Source organism: Cherax quadricarinatus, chromosome 38, assembly GCF_038502225.1.
Source record: "Cherax quadricarinatus isolate ZL_2023a chromosome 38, ASM3850222v1, whole genome shotgun sequence".
NCBI classification, from domain to species: Eukaryota; Metazoa; Arthropoda; class Malacostraca; order Decapoda; family Parastacidae; genus Cherax; species Cherax quadricarinatus.
Window position 1 is genome coordinate 9,293,161 of NC_091329.1, and position 21,188 is coordinate 9,314,348.

At 38.9% G+C, this 21,188-nt stretch overlaps 1 protein-coding gene across 2 annotated transcripts in view; it reads left to right on the forward strand.

Annotated features, from left to right (window-relative positions):
- LOC128692997 (SR splicing factor protein kinase) overlaps nucleotides 1-11,157 on the forward strand; it is a 308,083-nt gene extending 296,926 nt beyond the window's left edge. For both annotated transcript variants that reach the window (XM_053782432.2, XM_053782431.2), the window contains exons 11-12: nucleotides 3,704-3,866; nucleotides 9,967-11,157. In XM_053782432.2, coding sequence (XP_053638407.2) covers nucleotides 3,704-3,866; nucleotides 9,967-10,151 — 348 coding nt within the window. In that variant the 3' untranslated portion in view covers nucleotides 10,152-11,157. The remainder of the gene's footprint in view (nucleotides 1-3,703; nucleotides 3,867-9,966) is intronic.
- The last annotated feature ends 10,031 nt before the right edge of the window (nucleotides 11,158-21,188 follow it).

Sequence of the window (21,188 nt, forward strand, 5' to 3'; positions counted from 1 at the left end):
AGACGTGGAGTTAAAAGATAAAGAATCACACATAAAGTGGGAGTTGTCACAGTTGCTCTTTGCTGATGACACTGTGCTCTTGGGAGATTCTGAAGAGAAGTTGCAGAGATTGGTGGATGAATTTGGTAGGGTGTGCAAAAGAAGAAAATTGAAAGTGAATACAGGAAAGAGTAAGGTTATGAGGATAACAAAAAGATTAGGTGATGAAAGATTGGATATCAGATTGGAGGGAGAGAGTATGGAGGAGATATTTGGGAGTGGACGTGTCAGCGGATGGGTCTATGAAAGATGAGGTGAATCATAGAATTGATGAGGGGAAAAGGGTGAGTAGTGCACTTAGGAGTCTGTGGAGACAAAGAACTTTGTCCTTGGAGGCAAAGAGGGGAATGTATGAGAGTAGGGGTAGGGGTAGGGGTCGGCCTAGGAAAGGTTGGAGGGAGGGGGTAAAGGAGGTTTTGTGTGCGAGGGGCTTGGACTTCCAGCAGGCATGCATGAGCGTGTTTGATAGGAGTGAATGGAGACAAATGGTTTTTAATACTTGACGTGCTGTTGGAGTGTGAGCAAAGTAACATTTATGAAGGGATTCAGGGAAACCGGCAGGCCGGACTTGAGTCCTGGAGATGGGAAGCACAGTGCCTGCACTCTGAAGGAGGGGTGTTAATGTTGCAGTTTAAAAACTGTAGTGTAAAGCACCCTTCTGGCAAGACAGTGATGGAGTGAATGATGGTGAAAGTTTTTCTTTTTCGGGCCACCCTGCCTTGGTGGGAATCGGCCAGTGTGATAATAAAAAAAAATAAAATAAAGTAATAAGACCAAGAACTATTAAGATAAAATCGAAGGAAACTCAGATGAGTGTGCATAAATAAACGTGTACATGTATGTGTAGTGTGACCTAAGTGTAAGTAGAAGTAGCAAGACATACCTGTAATCTTGCATATTTATGAGACAGACAAAAGACACCAGCAATCCTACCATCATGTAAAACAATTACAGGCTTTTGTTTTACATTCACTTGGCAGGACGGTAGTACCTCCCTGGGTGGTTACTGTCTACCAACCTCCTACTATAAAACTATATATATATATTTTTTTTTTTTTTTCAACAAGTCGGCCTTCTCCCACCGAGGCAGGGTGACCCAAAAAAGAAAGAAAATCCCCAAAAAGAAAATACTTTCATCATCATTCAACACTTTCACCACACTCACACATTATCACTGCTTTTGCAGAGGTGCTCAGAATACAACAGTTTAGAGGCATATACGTATAAAGATACACAACATATCCCTCCAAACTGCCAATATCCCAAACCCCTCCTTTAAAGTGCAGGCATTGTACTTCCCATTTCCAGGACTCAAGTCCGACTATATGAAAATAACCGGTTTCCCTGAATCCTTTCACTAAATATTACCCTGCTCACACTCCAACAGATCGTCAGGTCCCAAGTATCATTCGTCTCCATTCACTCCTATCTAACACGCTCATGCACGCTTGCTGGAAGTCCAAGCCCCTCGCCCACAAAACCTCCTTTACCCCCTCTTTCCAACCCTTTCGAGGACGACCCCTACCCCTCTTTCCTTCCCCTATAGATTTATATGCTTTCCATGTCATTCTACTTTGATCCATTCTCTCTAAATGACCAAACCACCTCAACAACCCCTCTTCTGCCCTCTGACTAATGCTTTTATTAACTCCACACCTTCTCCTAATTTCCACACTCCGAATTTTCTGCATAATATTTACACCACACATTGCCCTTAGACAGGACATCTCCATTGCCTCCAACCGTCTCCTCGCTGCTGCATTTACCACCCAAGCTTCACATCCATATAAGAGTGTTGGTACTACTATACTTTCATACATTCCCTCCTTTGCCTCCATAGATAACGTTTTTTGACTCCACATATACCTCAACGCACCACTCACCTTTTTTCCCTCATCAATTCTATGATTAACCTCATCCTTCATAAATCCATCCGCCGACACGTCAACTCCCAAGTATCTGAAAACATTCACTTCTTCCATACTCCTCCTCCCCAATTTGATATCCATTTTTTCTTTATCTAAATCATTTGATACCCTCATCACCTTACTCTTTTCTATGTTCACTTTCAACTTTCTACCTTTACACACATTCTCAAACTCATCCACTAACCTTTGCAATTTTTCTTTAGAATCTCCCATAAGCACAGTATCATCAGCAAAAAGTAACTGTGTCAATTCCCATTTTGAATTTGATTCCCCATAATTTAATCCCACCCCTCTCCCGAACACCCTAGCATTTACTTCCTTTACAACCCCCTCTATAAATATATTAAACAACCATGGTGACATTACACATCCCTGTCTAAGACCTACTTTTACCAGGAAGTATTCTCCCTCTCTTCTACACACCCTAACCTGGGCCTCACTATCCTCATAAAAGCTCTTTACAGCATTTAGTAACTTACCACCTATTCCATAAACTTGCAACATCTGCCACATTGCTCCTCTATCCACTCTATCATATGCCTTTTCTAAATCCATAAATGCAATAAAAACTTCCCTACCTTTATCTAAATACTGTTCACATATATGCTTCAATGTAAACACTTGATCTACACATCCCCTACCCACTCTGAAGCCTCCTTGCTCATCCGCAATTCTACATTCTGTCTTACCTCTAATTCTTTCAATTATAACTCTACCGTATACTTTTCCTGGTATACTCAGTAAACTTATTCCTCTATAATTTTTACAATCTCTTTTGTCCCCTTTCCCTTTATATAAAGGGACTATACATGCTCTCTGCCAATCCCTAGGTACCTTCCCCTCTTTCATACATTTATTAAACAAAAGTACCAACCACTCCAACACTATATCCCCCCCTGCTTTTAACATTTCTGTCATGATCCCATCAGTTCCAGCTGCTTTACCCCCTTTCATTCTACGTAATGCCTCACGTACCTCCACCACACTTACATTCTGCTCTTCTTCACTCCTAAAAGATGGTATACCTCCCTGGTCAGTGCATGAAATTACTGCCTCCCTTTCTTCCTCAACATTTAAAAGTTCCTCAAAATATTCTCGCCATCTACCTAATACCTGAACCTCCACCTTTTATACTGAATGACCCACATGGGTTTAGGACCTCATGAAATATGGTACAATACAGTCTAGCTGGGAACCACATTGTACTGCTCTCCAATGACTAGAGCTGCATTCTAAGCTTAGATCATTGGCTGTATTGATTGCTATAACTGCTTCTCTGTTGTTGATAGTCAACAACATTGTCTACAGTGAGAATTCATGTGGAGTGGGAGATGGTTTCAGCAGTCTCATAATCTCCCTGACATTATATACCTACCATTTCTTGAATTAAACCTGACTGAGTCTCATTCCACAGGCACTTTATTATGTCAATACAGTACAATAATTATTATTGTATCTCCCAGCAATTCCTAGTTTTTTCTTATCTTCATTGTTTTTCTTGCACTGGGGAAATGCTCTTTGTAGATATTAAGTTTAAAATGTGTGCCTAACACCTTGGTCCTTTGGCTGAATTAATTGCACTTTGGTTAAAAAAAAAATTGGTTTGATCATGCAGTTCCTATACAGAATGTTACTTAACTCTGTCATATTCATTGGAGTGAATTTTTGTTCAGTGTATATTGCTAAATATTTTGTTCATACAAATGGAAATGACTCTGCATTGATTTTTCTTTCAGGCTTTTGAATTGGCAACTGGAGATTATTTGTTTGAGCCTCACAGTGGGGCTGACTACACACGAGATGAGGACCACTTAGCACACATAATTGAGCTCCTAGGAAAAATTCCACGCCATATAGCTCAGTCTGGCAAATACTCAAAGGAATTCTTTGATAAGAAAGGTATGTATATGTAAGGTATATAATTTTTGTTATCTTTATTGTGTTGTATGCACAGATTGCCTTGTTCATACTGTCAAGCAAAAACATGAATAATTTCTAGGTTTATTTAAAACTCATGAATATAATGCAGAAATGCTTTGAAAGTGACTGGTGCAATAGGAAAAATTAACAATTCCTATTTTATTATTATAAAACATAGTTTATTGCAATTTGACTTTTAAAATGAATTTTGTACTATGTAACAAAAAACCCTCAATGTAATACACACATTATGCTGAAAGTCTTTAGGATATTATACAATTAAATTCATATTGGTACAGGCATACCACATTATACCCTGAGTGAATGAGTTCAGTTTTCAGTCTTTGGATGTAAACACCCCACACACATTTCTCTACCATTTGCTGAAAATAATTGAAGACGGTGGCTAAATAATGCAGCAAATGTTCACTGTACAGTGCATGAAAGTAGAGAAACTAGTGTTTTTCAAGAAGTGCAAGAAATGTTTCCTAACAACTTTGATTCTGGTAGCTCTTTAAAGGCATAATATTTTGGTGTTGGTAAACAGTTAGAGAGGATCAGTACCTGTGAACTCTTGGAGTGGCACACAGTTGTCTTAATGAGCTGCACCTACTTTCTACACATGGGTAAGGTCATATCTTTAAATCTCCACCCTTCATGGGAAGTGCCTCGATGCCAGTGAAGGGCTCTTGATCCAGAAATATGAAGCTACCCTTCACTGTGTGGTAGGTAAGTTTGGGGTGGCAAGTGTAAATGATAATGGAGGCCCTTTGATTGAATTTTGTATAGAAAGAAGTTTGGTTATAGGTAACACATCTTTTAAGAAAAAGAGGATAAATAAGTATACAAGGTATGATGTAGGGTGTAATGACAGTAGTTTGTTGGACTACGTATTGGTAGATAAAAGACTGTTGGGTAGACTTCAAGATGTACATGTTTATAGAGGGGCCACAGATATATCAGATCACTTCTTAGTTGTAGCTACAGTGAAAGTAAAAGGTAGATGGGATACAAGGAAAATGGAAGCAGCAGGTAAGAGAGGTGTGAAGGTTTATAAGCTAAAAGAGGCATTTAGGGTATGATGTAAACAACTATTGGAGGATAGATGGGCTAGTGAGAGTATAGGCAATGGGGTTGAAGATGAATGGGGTAGGTTTAAGAATGTAGTGTTAAGAGTGTTCAGCAGAAGTTTATGGTTACAGGAAAGTGGGTGCAGGAGAAAAGAGCAATTGGTGGTATGATGTAAAGAGATAAGTAAGAGAGAAAGAGTTAGCATTTGAGAGGTTTTTACAAAGTTGAAGTGATGCAAGGAGGGAGGAGTATATGGAGAGGAAAAGAGAAGTTAGGAGAGTGGTGAAGCAGTGTAAAAAGAGAGCAAATGAGAAAGTGAGCGAGATGTTACCAGCAAATTTTGTTGTAAATTAGAAAAGGTTTTTGGAGTGAGATTAATAAGTTGAGGAAGCCTATGGAACGAATGGATTTGACAGTTAAAAATGGGAGAGGAGAGTTATTAAATGGAGAGTTAGACATATCACGAAGATGGAGGGAATATTTTGAGGAATTGTTATATGTTGAAGAGGATAGGGAAGCTGTGATTGCATGTATAGGACAAGGAGGAATAACATCTTGTAGGAGTGAGGAGAAGGAAGTTGTGAGTGCGGGGGGAAGTTCGTGTGGCATTGAGTAGAATGAAAGGGAGTAAGGCAACTGGGATTGATGGGATAAAGATAGAAATGTTAAAAGCAGGTGGGGATATAGTTCTGGAGTGGATGGTGCTTTTATTTAACCTTTTCAGGGTCCAGAGGCCAAATTTCGAAGGGTGCACCAGTGTCCAAGAATTTTCAAAAAATAATTTTGTTATTTTTTCTTGTGAAATGGTAGAGAATCTTTTTCTGAAGGTAATAAAACAAAAAGTATGAAATTTGATGGAAAATTGACAAAATTATGCTCTTGCGAATTTTGATGTGTCAGCAATATTTACACAGCGGCGATTTTGCGGACTTTGACTCCCATTTTAGGCCAATTACATTATTCCAGTCGACCAAATTCTTAGCTATCTCACTAGTATTACTTCTATTATATCGATTGAGCACAAGAATTTGCCAAGTCAACTGTTTCAATTACAAAATAAAGTGATCGGAAATTGGTAATTTGGCCAATTTAATGCAAAGTTCAAAATACTCCAATTTCAAAATAGGGTCCAGAATAAATAATGCAGGTATTCCTGGCACTAAACTAACATTTCCTCTGTTCATTAGTTACTTTTCAGGCTTTACTGATGAATTCCATTTTTATTTTTTATTCACATAATGAATTTTTATTCAAATCAAAAAATAGAAGATTTACTGTTATGCAATATTGTAATAATTGTATAAATAATATCAGAACATTTGTGAACGTATATTAGACCCACCAGCAGGCGTGTATTAGACGTGTGAGGTCATTTGTTTACTTTTGAACATCAACAAAAATTTTACATTTCTGCTACTTTGAGCTCAGTTTCAAGCCATTTCCAGTACTAAAACCAATAAAATCATCTCTATTTCTGTAATATGTCTTCATTCTATCAAATGAGACCAAGAAATCGCAAATACAACTATAAAAAACATAGGAAAAAACACTGCAAAGTTGCTGTTTTAATCAAAAATTAGTCTGTTTTTTTTTTTCTCTCATTATGCACTATGTGCTGCAGGATTTGTTTTATGTGGTGCACACATACCACATAGATGTCTTCTCTCATATCAAGGCCAAAATTTACCGCTCACAGCTTATCAGAGTGAGCTGAGCTCATGACATAGATCCACGGTTTGGACCCTCAACGTAAAGCTGTAGATCTTCGGCACAAACCCTCAAGGGGTTAATAAATGTATGGAAGAGGGTAAGGTACTTAGGGATTAGCAGAGAGCATGCATAGTTTCTTTGTATAAAGGGGACAAAAGAGAGTGCAAAAATTATAGGGGAATAAGTCTGTTGCATATACCTGGTAAAGTGTGTAGTAGTTATAATTGAAAGAATTAAGAGTAAGATGGAGAGTAGGATAGCAGATGAACAATGAGGCTTTAGGAAGGGTAGGGGGGGTGTAGACCAAGTGTTACAGTGAAACATGTAGGTGAATAGTATTTGGATAAGGGTAAAGAGGTTTTTGTGGCATTTATGGATTTGGAAAAGGCGTATGACAGGGTGGATAGGGGGCAATGTGGCAAATGCTGCAAATGTATGGAATAGGAGGTAGGTTATTGAAAGCAGTGAAAAGCTTTTATGAGGATACTGAGGATTAGGTTTGAGTATGTAGAAGAGAGGGAGATTATTTCCCAGTAAAGGTAGGCTTTGGAGAAGGATGTGTGATGTCACCATGGTTGTTCAATATATTTATAGATGGGGTTGTAAGACAAGTGATTGCTCAGGTGTTAGCAAGAGGTGTAGGGGTTTAAAAGATAAAGAATCAAACACAAATTGGGAGTTGTCACTGTTGCTCTTTGCTGATGACACTGTGCTGTTGGAAGATTCTGAAGAGAAATTGCAGAGGTTGGTGGATGAGTTTAGTAGGGTATGTAAAAGAAGAAAGCTAATCCTTTGACAGTTTTGTTCGTATATGTACGTCTTACGAGCCAGTGTTTCGGACGTATATATATACTCAATAATTCTAGCGGCTTCAAATCAAGCAGGAGAAAGCTGGTAGGCCCACATGTGAGAAAATGGGTCTGTGTGGTCAGTGTGCACCATATAAAAAAAATCCTGCAGCACGCAGTGCACAACGAGAAAAAAAAAAACTCCGACCTTTTTTTTTTTTTTTATTATTATTAAAACGCCGACTTTGAGATGTATTTTCGTATAGTATTTTTCGTTGTATTCTCGTTTTCATGGTCTCATGTGATAAAATGGAAAACATATTACAAAAGTAGAGATGATTTTGATTATTTTCATGATGAAAACGGCCTTGAAATTGAGCTCAAAATAGCGGAAATGTTCAATTTTTACCAGTGTTCAAGAATAAGGAAATCACACTACATGTCCAATACACGTCATCTGGGGAGTCTTATATTCTTTCACTAGTGCACTGATATTATTTATACCATTTTTACAATAATGCACTAGTCTGCATAACGGTAAATCTTCTATTTTTTGTATGAATAAAAAATAAAAATAGAAAGCAATAGTAATATAAGAGGGGCCTAGAGATGTGACTAATGAACAGAGGATATGTTATTTTAGTGCCAAGAATGTCTACATTGTTTATTCTGGACCCTATTTTGAAATTGGCATCTTTCTTAATTTGCGTGAAATTGGCCAAATTGCCAATTTCTGACCACTTAATTGGGTAGTTCAAATTGGTAAATGGGTGGTTTCTTGTACTCAATTGATAAAAAAATGGAGTTCTAAAGAAATAGCTATGAGTTTGGTCAACTGGAATGGTGGAATTGGCCAAAAATAGGGCTCAGTCAGCGAAATTGCCGATGCGTATATGTCGCCGAGACCACTAACTTCGCAGGAGCGTAATTCCATGAGTTTTCGACCAAATTTCATACTTTTGGTGTCATTACCATCGGGAAAAGATTCTCCATCATTTCACAAGAAAAATAATTTTTTTTTTTTCCAAAAATTTTTTGACATAGAATGACAGTTTCAGAAAGGGCCTTGCGACAGTCAAAGGGTTAAAAGTGAATATAGGAAAGAGTAAGGTGATGAGATTAACAAAAAAAAAAAAAAGAAAAAAAAGGTAACAAAAGATTGATATCAGATTGGAGGGAGAGAGTGTGGAGGAAGTGAATGTATTCAGATATTTAGGAGTGGATGTGTCAGCAGATGGGTCTATGAAAGATAAGGGGAAAAAGGGAAAAAGGTGAGCGGTGCACTGAGGAGTCTATGGAGACAAAGAATTTCTTACATGGAAGCAAAGAGGGGAATGTATGAGAGTATAGTTATACCATTGCTCTTATATGGGTGCAAAGCATGGGTTGTGAATGTTGCAACAAGGAGAAAGCTGGAGGTAGTGGAGATGTCATGTTTGAAGGCCATGTGTGGTGTGAATATAATGCGGAGAATTCATAGTTTGAAAATTAGGAAGAGGTGCGGGATTACCAAAACTATTATCCAGAGGGCTGGAGAGGGGTTGTTGAGGTGGTTTGGACATGTAGAGAGGATGGAACAAAATAGAATGACTTTGAGAGTGTATAAATATATAGTGGAGGGAAGGCGGGGTAGAGGTTGGCCTAGGAAAGGTTGAAGGAAGGGGGTAAAGGATATTTTGTGTGTGAGGGGCTTGGACTTCCAGCAAGCATGCGTGAGCATGTTAGATATGAGCGAATGGAGACAAGTGGTTTTTAGGACTTGACGTGCTGTTGGAGTGTGAGCAGGGTAATATTTACGGAGGGATTCAAGGAAACTGGCAGGCTGGACTTGAGTCCTGGAGATGGGAAGTACAGTTCCTGCACTCTGAAGGAGGGGTATTAATGTTGCAGTTTTATAACTGTGGTGGAAGTACACCTCTGGCAAGACAGTGATGGCATGATGGTGAAAGTTTTTCTTTATCAGGCCACCCTACCTTGGTGGGAAACGACCGATGTTTTAATAATAATTGTCTCTCATTTCCCAGGCATTGTATGACTCCTATGAGTGTAGTACTTGCCCATAAGTGTAATAATGATACACATACTGTGTGTAAAATGAGAATCAGCAGGGCAAATTCACACAAGTCATTTGAACATTAAGAGGCAGGACCAAGAGCTAGAACTTGTAATGACTATTGCAGTATATTTGTTACTAAATTTATTATGGTCAAATATTTTCTTTCTTCAAGCTTTGATTCCTCACTATGAGTCATAAATCCACATTTACTGCTGCCCCATAGTTTTTCAATTTTGCAGCTGTCTTCAGATATTGAAGGAGGTATGCCAGTGCTATACAATAATATAACATGCAATATGTACTATTGCATTTGTTGCAAATCTCTGAAAAAATTGTTATAGCTTTATAAATAACCAAACAATTTCTTACACAAAACCATTCATATATTTGCTTTAATGTGAAGTATTTTTTTATATGCATTATTTTTAATTATAAACCATTTCTTGTTTTCTAGGGGACCTTAAGCATATCACAAAGCTCCGTCCATGGGGCATGTTTGAGGTACTGACAGAGAAATATGAGTGGCCTGAAGAAGAGGCACGTGCTTTTAGTGATTTTCTCAATCCTATGCTGGCATTTGACACATCAGAACGAGCTACTGCTGGAGAGTGCCTCAAACACCCATGGCTCAACTCATGAACACGGGAAAAGCTTAAACTGCTCCCTCAGCCCTCTCTCTGGTAGAAAATCAGTTTGTCTGATTGGGCAGACTTACCCAAGCAGGAGAACCGCATGGTATCAGGGAGCAGTAACCCATCTTCTCACTTGACCATTCACATATACACTTAATTATGGTGATCAGTATCAGGGCAGATACCAAAGATGTCTCCATAGAATGACAACTGTTAATGAAATGTTCCAGATCAACTCACCTGGTCCTTACCCAGTGTAGTGTCACCATAGTACATGAGTGGTCAAATGAGGCAGGGATTGAGGGTGGGCAGTGCACATACCAGGGTTCGCCTTGGGGGTTACCGGCCCCAATCTTGACCAGAAGTGCTTTTGACTCTTGAATATAAAGGACTGATTTTAAATTTGGTTCATTCAGCTCTGATTATGCCAAGAGACTGATTGGAGGAACCAGTAATCTCTGTGCAAGTGTCTTAGTATGATGAAGACTGTGTCCAGTGATTCTGATGTGAGTGTACATAAAGACAGTTGGTTGCTAATCCTCTCAATGTCCATGATAGTACATATTACTGAGAGGGGACATTTGGAGGAATCATATGTTCTTTTGCTGATTTAACTGCTCAAACCACAAATATTTGTAAGAGGAAGCAGAGATCCTATGACTTATCCTGCATGAAAAGTGACTATACAACCCTATTCCACCAGCACTACTGCAGAACCTGGGATAGTACTGGTACCAAGGACCACATGCCCTGATGACCTGCGGTGTTGTGTCATTGTGCACAACGGGATGGCTATTTTTTTTTTTCTAAACATTCATTTTAATAATTATGTAAATATTGCACCACTCTATGAAGTTGGTTTCCCATCAGCCCTGAAATGTAAAATGTTGGCTCTGAGATACTGATGGAACAATGTGGTAGTTTTCAGTAGGTTGGAATACACAAACTGCAATTCTTCAAGCCACTGTTGAAAAGTTTGGGTTTCTTGCATATACATATATATATATATATACATATTTTGTGAATATATATATATATATATATATATTATATATATATATATATATATATATATATATATATATATATATATATATATATATATATATATATATATATATATATATATATATATATATATATATATATATATATATATATATTATATATATATATATATATATATATTTTCAACAAGTCTGTCGTCTCCCACCGAGGCATATTATATATATTATATATAATATATTATATATATATAATATATAATATATTATATATATATATAATATGTAATATATTATATATAATATATTTATATACTATATAATTTATATATAAATATATATATATAATATATATTTTTTTTTTCAACAAGTTGGCCGTCTCCCATATATAATATATATAATATATATACAATATATATAATATATATATATATATATATTTTTTTTTTTTTTCAACAAGTCGGCCGTCTATATATATATATATATATATATATATATATATATATATATATATATATATATATATATATATATATATATATATATATATATATATATATTCATTTATCTTAGTTACCTTTTTTTTTGTAATTATGTACCATATATTTGAGGCATGAATAAAAATCTCACTGTAAAAAACACAAAGTCATTTACAAAATACAGAAACATCATATTTTTTTATCTATTTTCTGTTTAATGAAAGAGAAAAGATCCTTTAATAATACTAAATGCATTGTTTATTGTTTAAATAATCTGAAGATGCAGTTTTGAAATGTACCAACTATGGAAATGCATATAAAACAGGGCTGGTGTTATATAACATACAATTAGCCTCGTAGCCAGATTGCTATATTTTGTCCATCATTAAAATTGTATACTAAATGCAGGCCCTCCTAGAAGTCGCTAGAACCCTGTCCAGCTGGCTGTATACCAAGTACAATCCCTTGTCTTTTCCCTCCCTTCCCCTACCCCTTTGCAATACCCTTCTCAATAAAGCCCTCTCTTATCCCTCACTGCTTCATGATTACCTTGAACAGTGGAATTACATCATCTTTACTTTGAGGCTACTAGGTACTGTGTTTTTCTGTATATTTAGCCACATCTGTAAGATGTCATACATATGCATCAGTGATTATGAATATAATTTATTTTTACTCCATTTTAGATATGCACCCTTGTTTAGTAGGTTATCTTTCATTGTGACATAACTGTAGAGTTCATTTATGTCTCCCCCTTGTGACTCTGTTCCACCAGCCAATAGTGTTACTGACGGCAAGTAATGTATTGAAAGGAATGACTCTCTGTATGAGATGAAAGTGTGAAAACTGTCGAGCAGGTATATAGGCTGTGGGTGAGCACAGAAGTGGGTCGGGTGGCCTGAACCCTGCTTATGGAGTGTCTCCCATAATCAGGCTAACATTGTCTTATATTAAGATGCCTCTAACCTTGCCAAGGGTGCAGTAGGCCAACAAATTTTGTACATCATACTAAGAATTTGGGCCTTGCTGCTGTGGTAGACTTGTCCGATCCTCTGTATAGCAGGCATAATGATACGATACTCTTGATAGTAAAGGTGAAGCACACCAGGTTTGTGTTTAATTTTAACCAAACCATGTTGACCATTAAATCTTTTGGATAAGACAAATGTCCAAAATTTGTTAAAAATTAATGTGCAATTTTGATTTCTTTAGATTTGTTATTATGTACATTTTAAAATTATTTTATATTTGGTGGCCATGCCAGTGTCCTGTTTTTTTTCATGTAAAGTATTTTGGAAATTTCATTTTATGTATATTTGAAATTAGTAAAAGCAATCCTGTTCTGTACATTATTATTTTCAAAATATGTCAGTAACAACTGAATTTTTTTTGTCTTACCCTTACATTATTTTTCTCATGCACAATCTGTATTTCAAGGAATTTAACCTTTATTTCTTTCTTTCTTTCTTTCTTTTTTTTTTCCATGAAATTTTAAATGCCATTTAATTTTCAAATGGTTTTATTATTTATCTTTAGTAAAAGCCATATATTCCCTGCATAAATATTAACAAAGTGCAAATTCACATTGAACCTTAATATGTTATATTTACTAAATTCTGTACATCATATATAAGAGGCCTATAAATGTAGATTTGATTGAATCCTGGAGACCTGGAAATGGAACTGGGTACAGATTTAGCGCTTTCCATAAATGTAGTAATAATCCATGTACAGTCAGTCAGTTCTCTGCTGTTCCCTAAACACTGCAGATCTTTGGGAGATGCACACATTGTGTTAAGATACTCCAGTGATAGGACAGTATCTCTGTCCAGGAGAATGGCAGGTAGATTAATGTACAGTTCTCCTCATATACAGTTTTATTTTAGCGCTGTATAGCCCTTGTGGCTTAGCGCTTCTTTTTTATTATAATAATAATTTGCTGTTTTCCTGTTCTATAATTGTAGAGAATAATAAAATACTTGGATTATTATGTACAAAATTAACATGTACACAATGTTATTACATTTTAGCATTGCTGGGTATTTTTGGTTATATTCTGAGACAGTCTTTAGCCAAAACATTTGAGGAAGAAACTGTGTTTCAACTCTAAGCATATGAAAAAATCAATACACATCTCTTGATATTTATATTTGCAAATAGGTTCTTGTGTATCCAGTGCTTACTAGTTGATTGTAATATATAATATTTGGAATTGCTTATAGAGTGTAATCAGTATTATGATCTGCAACTTGTATAAATAAAATAGACTTTTTAAACTGTACTTATGATGTGCAGAACTGTATTTGATATTTAAGTATTCTCTACAATTATTAGCTATGCACTAGGAATTAATAGTGAAGATAATTAGATTAATCTTTAGCATTGTGTTATGATGTGGGCCTGATAAACCAAGGAGTATTAATACTGAACATGATGTACAAGAACTGTGCCTTGGGGAACAGCCTTTCACTGTGGCACCCTCGGATTTTATTTAAATTACTGTTACTCTTTGAATTCTGTTAGGATGTTAAGAATCCATTCCTCGGGTGAGTAGTATATAAATTAAATTTCAATATTAAAAAAATTAATAAGAATTAGATGGGGAATATCATCCCAATCTGCATCTTGAGTTATAACTTGGGTTTCTGTTGAAAAGGCAATTTGTTCAACACATTTTTCACTTAAACCATTCCTCTGGTCCATATCCAGGTTATTAACCATTTTACTGTCCAGACCTTCAAAATTAATATTGTCCTATAAAGTGCACAAAAGTCAGTAACTTGGCCAATTTTACACAAAATATAACCAGGAATGATTGATGGTGGTTTATGGAGTCCCAATAATATTGAAGCAGACCTAGGTGCTTACACTGAAGCATATGTGTGAACAGTATTTAAAGGTAGGAAAGTTTTCATTGCATTTATGGATTTAGAAAAAGCATATGATAGAATGGATAGGGGAGCAATAATAATTATGAGGATAGTGAGGTTCAGGTTAGGGTGTGTAGGAGAGAGGGAGATTACTTCCCAGTAAAAGTAGGTCTTAGATAGGAATGTGTAATGTCACCATGGCGGTTTAACATATTTATAGATGGGGTTGTAAAAGAAGTAAATGCTAGAGGGATGGGGAGAGGGGTGGGATTAAATTATAGGGAATCAAATGAAAAATGGGAGTTGACACTTCTTCAAAAGGGGCTACTTGGCACAGTGAAGACACTCTTGGTCTGAGGAATTAGACCTTTTGGTCTCCTTCCTCAGATCGAACCTAATTACCTCCCAATCCCCCTTCCCTATCCTATCCTCTCTATCTCCCCTTTTTCCCTTTCCTCCTTATCCCTCCCCTATCCCCCCCTATCCCCTTCTTTTTTTCAGCCCTTGGGATTCTTCCCACAGGCACTCTAGTTCCTAGGTAGAGGGAAGGGTACCATGGTCCATCCCATTCCATTGAGGTCCTTGGTGGTGGTGTAGTTTGCCATGGAATCTGGCTCACTTGGAGATGTCCCGATTCTTCTCCGGTCTTCCAGAGGGTGGCTTTGGGTGTCTTTTGGGTGACAAGTGTATCTCTGGAGGCTGCCTGTCAGATTCCGGGGGGTGGTGGCTGAAGGAGGTATGCTTTGTGGGGGGTGTCCAGCCATCCTCTCTTTTGTCCACTGAGGTGCCTCGGCAGATGTGAGGTTGCTATTCCGGATTGCTGGTTTATTGGCATGAAGGGTAGGGTATGGCATGGGTACCATGCCGCATTTGCACTACTTGCGGTGCCGGGGTCCTCTTGGGCGCAGAGGGGGATTTACAGCTCTTTCTTTCCTCCTAGGAGCTATTCCTCCACGTTGCTTTCCCCCCCCCTTTTTTTTTTTAAACATAGGGAACAAATGGACTTGTCAGTTAAAAGCAAAGTAGGGGAGTTAGTAGATGGGGATATGGAATTTTTGGGTAGATGGCGAGAATATTTTGAGGAACTTTTAAATGTTGACGAAGAAAGGGAGGTGGTAATTTCATTCACTGGCCAGGGAGGTATACCATCTTTTAGGAGTAAAGAAGAGCAGGATGTGAGTGTGGGGGAGGTTCATGAGGCATTACGTAGAATGAAAGGGGGTAAAGCAGCTGGAACTGCTGGGATCATGACAGAAATGTTAAAAGCAGGGGGAAACATAGTGTTAGAGTGGTTGGTCTTCTTTCTTTCAACACACCGGCCGTATCCCACCGAGGCGGGGTGGCCCAAAAGGAATAACGAAAGTTTCTCCTTTTACATTTAGTAATATATACAGGAGAAGAGGTTACTAGCCCCTTGCTCCCGGCATTTTAGTCGCCTCTTACAACACGCATGGCTTATGGAGGAAGAATTCTGTTCCACTTCCCCATGGAGATAAGAGGAAATAAACAAGAATAAGAACTAGAAAGAAAATAGAAACCCAAAGGGGTGTGTATATATGTGTGCTTGTACATATATGTGTAGTGTGATGTAAGTGTAAGCAGAAGTAGCAAGACATACCTGAAATCTTGCATGTTCATGAGACAGAAAAAAAAGGACACCAGCAATCCTACCATCATGTAAAACAATTACAGGCTTTCGTTTTACGCTCACTTGGCAGGACGGAGTGGTTAGTATTTTTGTTTAATATATGAAAGAGGGGAAGGTACCTAGGGATTGGCGGAGAGTGTGTATAGTCTCTCTATATAAAGGGAAGGGGGACAAAAGAGATTGTAAAAATTATAGAGGAATAAGTTTACTGAGTATACCAGGAAAAGTGTACGGTAGGGTTATTATTGAAAGAATTAGAGGTAAGACAGAATGTAGAATTGCGGATGAGCAAGGAGGTTTTAGAGTGGGTAGGGGATGTGTAGATCAAGTGTTTACATTGAAGCATATATGTGAGCAGTATTTAGATAAAGGTAGAGAAGTTTTTATTGCATTTATGGATTTAGAAAAGGCATATGATGGAGTGGATAGGGAAGCAATATGGTAGATGTTGCAAGTACAGTATATGGAATAGGTGGTAAGTTACTAAATGCTGTAAAGAGTTTTTATGAGGATAGTGAGGCTCAGGTTAGGGTGCGTAGAAGAGAGGGAGACTACTTCCCGGTAAAAGTAGGTCTTAGACAGGGATGTGTCATGTCACCATGGTTGTTTAACCCTTTGACTGTTTTCGACATATAAATACGTCTTACGAGCCAATGTTTCTGACGTATATATACTCAATAATTCTAGCGGCTTCAAATCAAGTGGGAGAAAGCTGGTAGGCCCACATGTGAGAGAATGGGTCTGTGTGGTCAGTGTGCACCACATAAAAAAAATCCTGCAGCACACATTGCGTAATGAGAAAAAAAAAAACTGATCGTTTTTTTGGAATAAAACGCCGACTTTGAGGTGTATTTTCGTATAGTATTTATCGTTGTATTCGCGTTTTCATGGTCTTAGGTGATAAAATGGAAAACATATTACAGAAATAGAGATGATTTTTATTACTTTTACGATGAAAACGACCTTGAAACTGAGCTCAAAGTAGCGGAAATGTTCGATTTTTACCAATGTTCAAGAGTAAATAAATCACACCACACGTCCAATACACGTCAACTGGGGAGTCTAATATTCTTTCACTAGTGCACCGATATTATTTATACCATTTTTACAATAATGCATTCGTCTGCATAACAGTAAATTTTGTATTTTTTTGTATGAATAAAAAATCAAAATAGAAAGCAATAATAATATAAGAGGGGCCTAGAGATGTGACTAATGAACAGAGCATATGTTATTTTAGTGCCACGAATGTCTACCTTGTTTATTCTGGACCCTATTTTGAAATTGGCATCTTTTTTATTTTGCGTGAAATTGGCCAAATTGCCAATTTCTGACCACCATATTGGGTAGTCCAAATTAGTAAATGGGAGGTTTCTTGTACTCAGCTGATAGATAAAATGGAGTTCTAAAGAAATAGCTATGAGTTTGGTCAACTGGAACAATGGAATTGGCTGAAAACAGGGCTCAAAGTCGGCGAAATCGCCGATACGCATATGTCGCCGAGACCACTAACTTCGCGGGAGCATAATTCCACGAGTTTTCGACCAAATTTCGAACTTTTGGTGTCATTACCATCGGGAAAAGATTCTCTATCATTTCACAAGAAAAAATAATTTTTTTTTTTTTCAAAAATTGAGCGACATAGAATGACAGTTTCAGAGAGGGGCCTGAAACAGTCAAAGGGTTAATATATTTATAGATGGGGTTGTAAAAGGAGTAATTGCTAGGGTATTTGGGAGAGGGGTGGGATTAAATTATGGGGAATTAAATACAAAATGGGAAGTGACAGTTGCTTTTTGCTGATGATACTGTGCTTATGGGAGATTCTAAAGAAAAATTGCAAAGGTTAGTGGACGAATTTGGGAGTGTGTGTAAAGGTAGAAAGTTGAAAGTGAACATAGAAAAGAGTAAGGTGATGAGAGTATCAAATGATTTAGATAAAGAAAAATTGGATATCAAATTGGGGAGGAGTAGTATGGAAGAAGTGAATGTTTTCAGATATTTGGGAGTTGATGTGTCAGTGGATGGATTTATGAAGGATGAGGTTAATCATAGAATTGATGAAGGAAAAAAGGTGAGTGCTGCATTGAGGTATATGTGGAGGCAAAAATGTTATCTATGGAGGCAAAGAAGGGAATGTAGGAAAGTATAGTAGTACCAACACTCTTATATGGATGTGAAGCTTGGGTTGTAAATGCTGCAGCGAGGGGGTGGTTGGAGGCAGTGGAGATGTCCTGTCTAAGGACAATGTGTGGTGTAAATATTATGCAGAAAATTCGGAGTGTGGAAATTAGGAGAAGGTGTGGAGTTAATAAAAGTATTAGTCAGAGGGTTTGTTGAGGTGGTTTGGTCATTTAGAGAGAATGGATCAAAGTAGAATGACATGGAGAGTGTATAATTCTGTAGGGAAAGGAAGGTGGGGTAGGGGTCGTCCTTGAAAAGGTTGGAGGGAGGGGGTAAAGGAGGTGTTGTGGGCAAGGGGTTTGGACTTCCAGCAAGCATGCGTGAGCATGTTAGATAGGAGTAAATGGAGACAAATGGTATTTGGGACCTGACGAGCTGTTGGAGTGTGAGCAGGATAATATTTAGTGAAGGGATTCAGGGAAACCAGTTATTTTATATAACTGGACTTGAGTCATGGAAATGGGAAGTACAATGCCTGCACTCTAAAGAGGAACCTCTTCAAGGGGGGCTCCTTGGCGTGGTGAAGAGGCTCTTGGTCTGAGGAATTAGACCTGTCGGTCTCCTTCCTCAGACCGAACCTAATTACCCCCTAATCCCCCCTTCCCTATCCTATCCTCCCCATCCTCCCCTTTTTCCTTTCCTCCTCCTCCCCACCCCTCCCTTTTGGCTTTTGGGATTTTTCCCACAGGCACACTAGTTCATAGGTAGGGGGAAGGGTACCGGGGTCCATCCCATTCCGTTGAGGTTCTTGGCGGTGGCGTAGTTTGCCATGGGATCTGGATTGCCTGAGGATGTCCCGATCCCCCTCCGGTATCCCGGAGGGTGGCTTTGGGTGTCTTTCGGGCGACGGGTGTATCTCTGGAAGCCACCTTTTGGATTCCAAAGGAGATATGCTTTGTGGCGGATATCCGGCCACCCTCTCTTTTGTCCTCTGAGGTAGTTCGGCAGATGTGAGGTTGCTATCCCGGTTTGCTGGTTTACTGGCATGAAGGGTAGGGTATGGCGCGGGTTCCATGCTGCATCTGCGCTACTTGCGGTGCTGAGGTCCTCTTGGGCGTGGAGGGAGATTTCTGGCCCTTTCATTCCTCCTTGGAACTATCCCTCCCTGGTCCCCCCTTTTTTTATTCTTGTTTTTATTTTTATTTTATTTTTTTTCTTAAAAACAAAAAGAAAAGTAACCTAACCATGCAGTCCCAAATCCATGACCCTGCTACCCCAGGCCCCTTATTGTTACCGCACCCTGTTCTGACCTCGCCTCGTCTTTTGGCCACTCTTTGGACACTCCTAAGGCCCCTGTACCTCTTGCTGGTGCTGTTTCCTCACCCACTTCAGGTACCGGGGCTTCCACTGACTCCTTCGATTTGTCTGACCTCCGCTCTCCTTTGACTATGCTTCCGGCCTCTCCCTCTATGGTGCAACGATTTTCGAATCGCCAGCCCGTCTCATGTCGGACCGACTCTGATCCCACTTCTAAACGCCAACGACAATCTCCTGACGATGTTACTTCGTTACCTTCCCATTCTACTCGGAAAAGACCGACACGTCATGCACTCCCTCTCCACACTCAGTTTCGGACCACACAATGGACTAAATTCTTTACTTTACGACCGACTTCTTCTACTGCCTATCTTTCTGACCGTAGTATTGGCAAAGCGCTCCTACGCCACGTTGGTAGAGATATTTCTTTTCATGCTCTTAAGAGTGGTACGCGCATCATCACAGTCCAGAATTCTACCCAAGCTCATGATCTTTCTCTTCTTTCACATATCAATACTATTCCTATCACTATCGAAAAACATCATTCCCTCAATTCTTGTAGTGGTACTGTTATTCTGCCCCATACCATAGTCCAACAGAATTTCCAGACATGTGGCAATGACATTCTCGAACAGCTGGAACTCCAAGATCTCCCAATTCTCAAGGTAGATACTTACGTTCTTCCTGCCTGCGGGCGAAGACGATACCCTTGCAATGTGGCTTGTTTAACTTTTGACAGGCGTGAACTCCCATCCTCTGTCTATGTAGCAGGACATCGGTTACAAGTTCAGAAGGTGATCCCTACACCGCAACAGTGTAGGAATTGCTGGTGATTTGGCCACCCAGCAAAATATTGCAGATCTATATCCGAATGCCCAGTCTGTGGTGCCGATGACCATTCTAATACATCTTGCAGTCGACCTCCCTCTTGCCTTAATTGTCATGAGGCTCACCCTTCGTACTCTCGCCATTGCCAGGTCTACTTAAATGAGCGGGAAATTCGTTGCCTCAAAGAGGCAGAAGGACTCCCTTATGCTATGACAGTTTCTCATCTCCGCCTCCAAGGGAGACTACCCCGTGTTTCTTATTCTCGTGTTTCAAAACGTCCCCCCACTTCTGGGGTCCCATCTTCTGCAGCCTCCTCTGCGGTTGCCAGTCCCATAGTCACACCTGTATCTAATTCTTTTGCTGTCCTGGGCTCAGACATCCCTACTTCAACACCTCAGTCTGTCCTCACTTCTTCGTGTTTTCCCTCACAAACCCCGGTATCGACAAGACCTCGTACGACACCTCCCAATCATCCCTCTACTTCTCAGAGGTCCAACAAATCTCCTTTAACCCCTCCTTCCCTTCATTCACCTCCACATTTTACCTTCCCCGTCTCTGTACCTAGGTCTTCCCCTTTCACTGGCTCCGTTACAGTGTGGAGGTTCATCCTCCTCCTCGTACTGTGCCTTCCTCCCCTGTCCCCTCCCAAGTTTCTTCCTTTTCTGCCACCTCCTGGGTTTCTGCCTCTTCTGTCCCCTCCCACACTTCTCCAGTTCCCTCCACCCTTTCGCCCCACCCCTACCTTGGTACAGTCCATTACAGCTCCGATCTTTA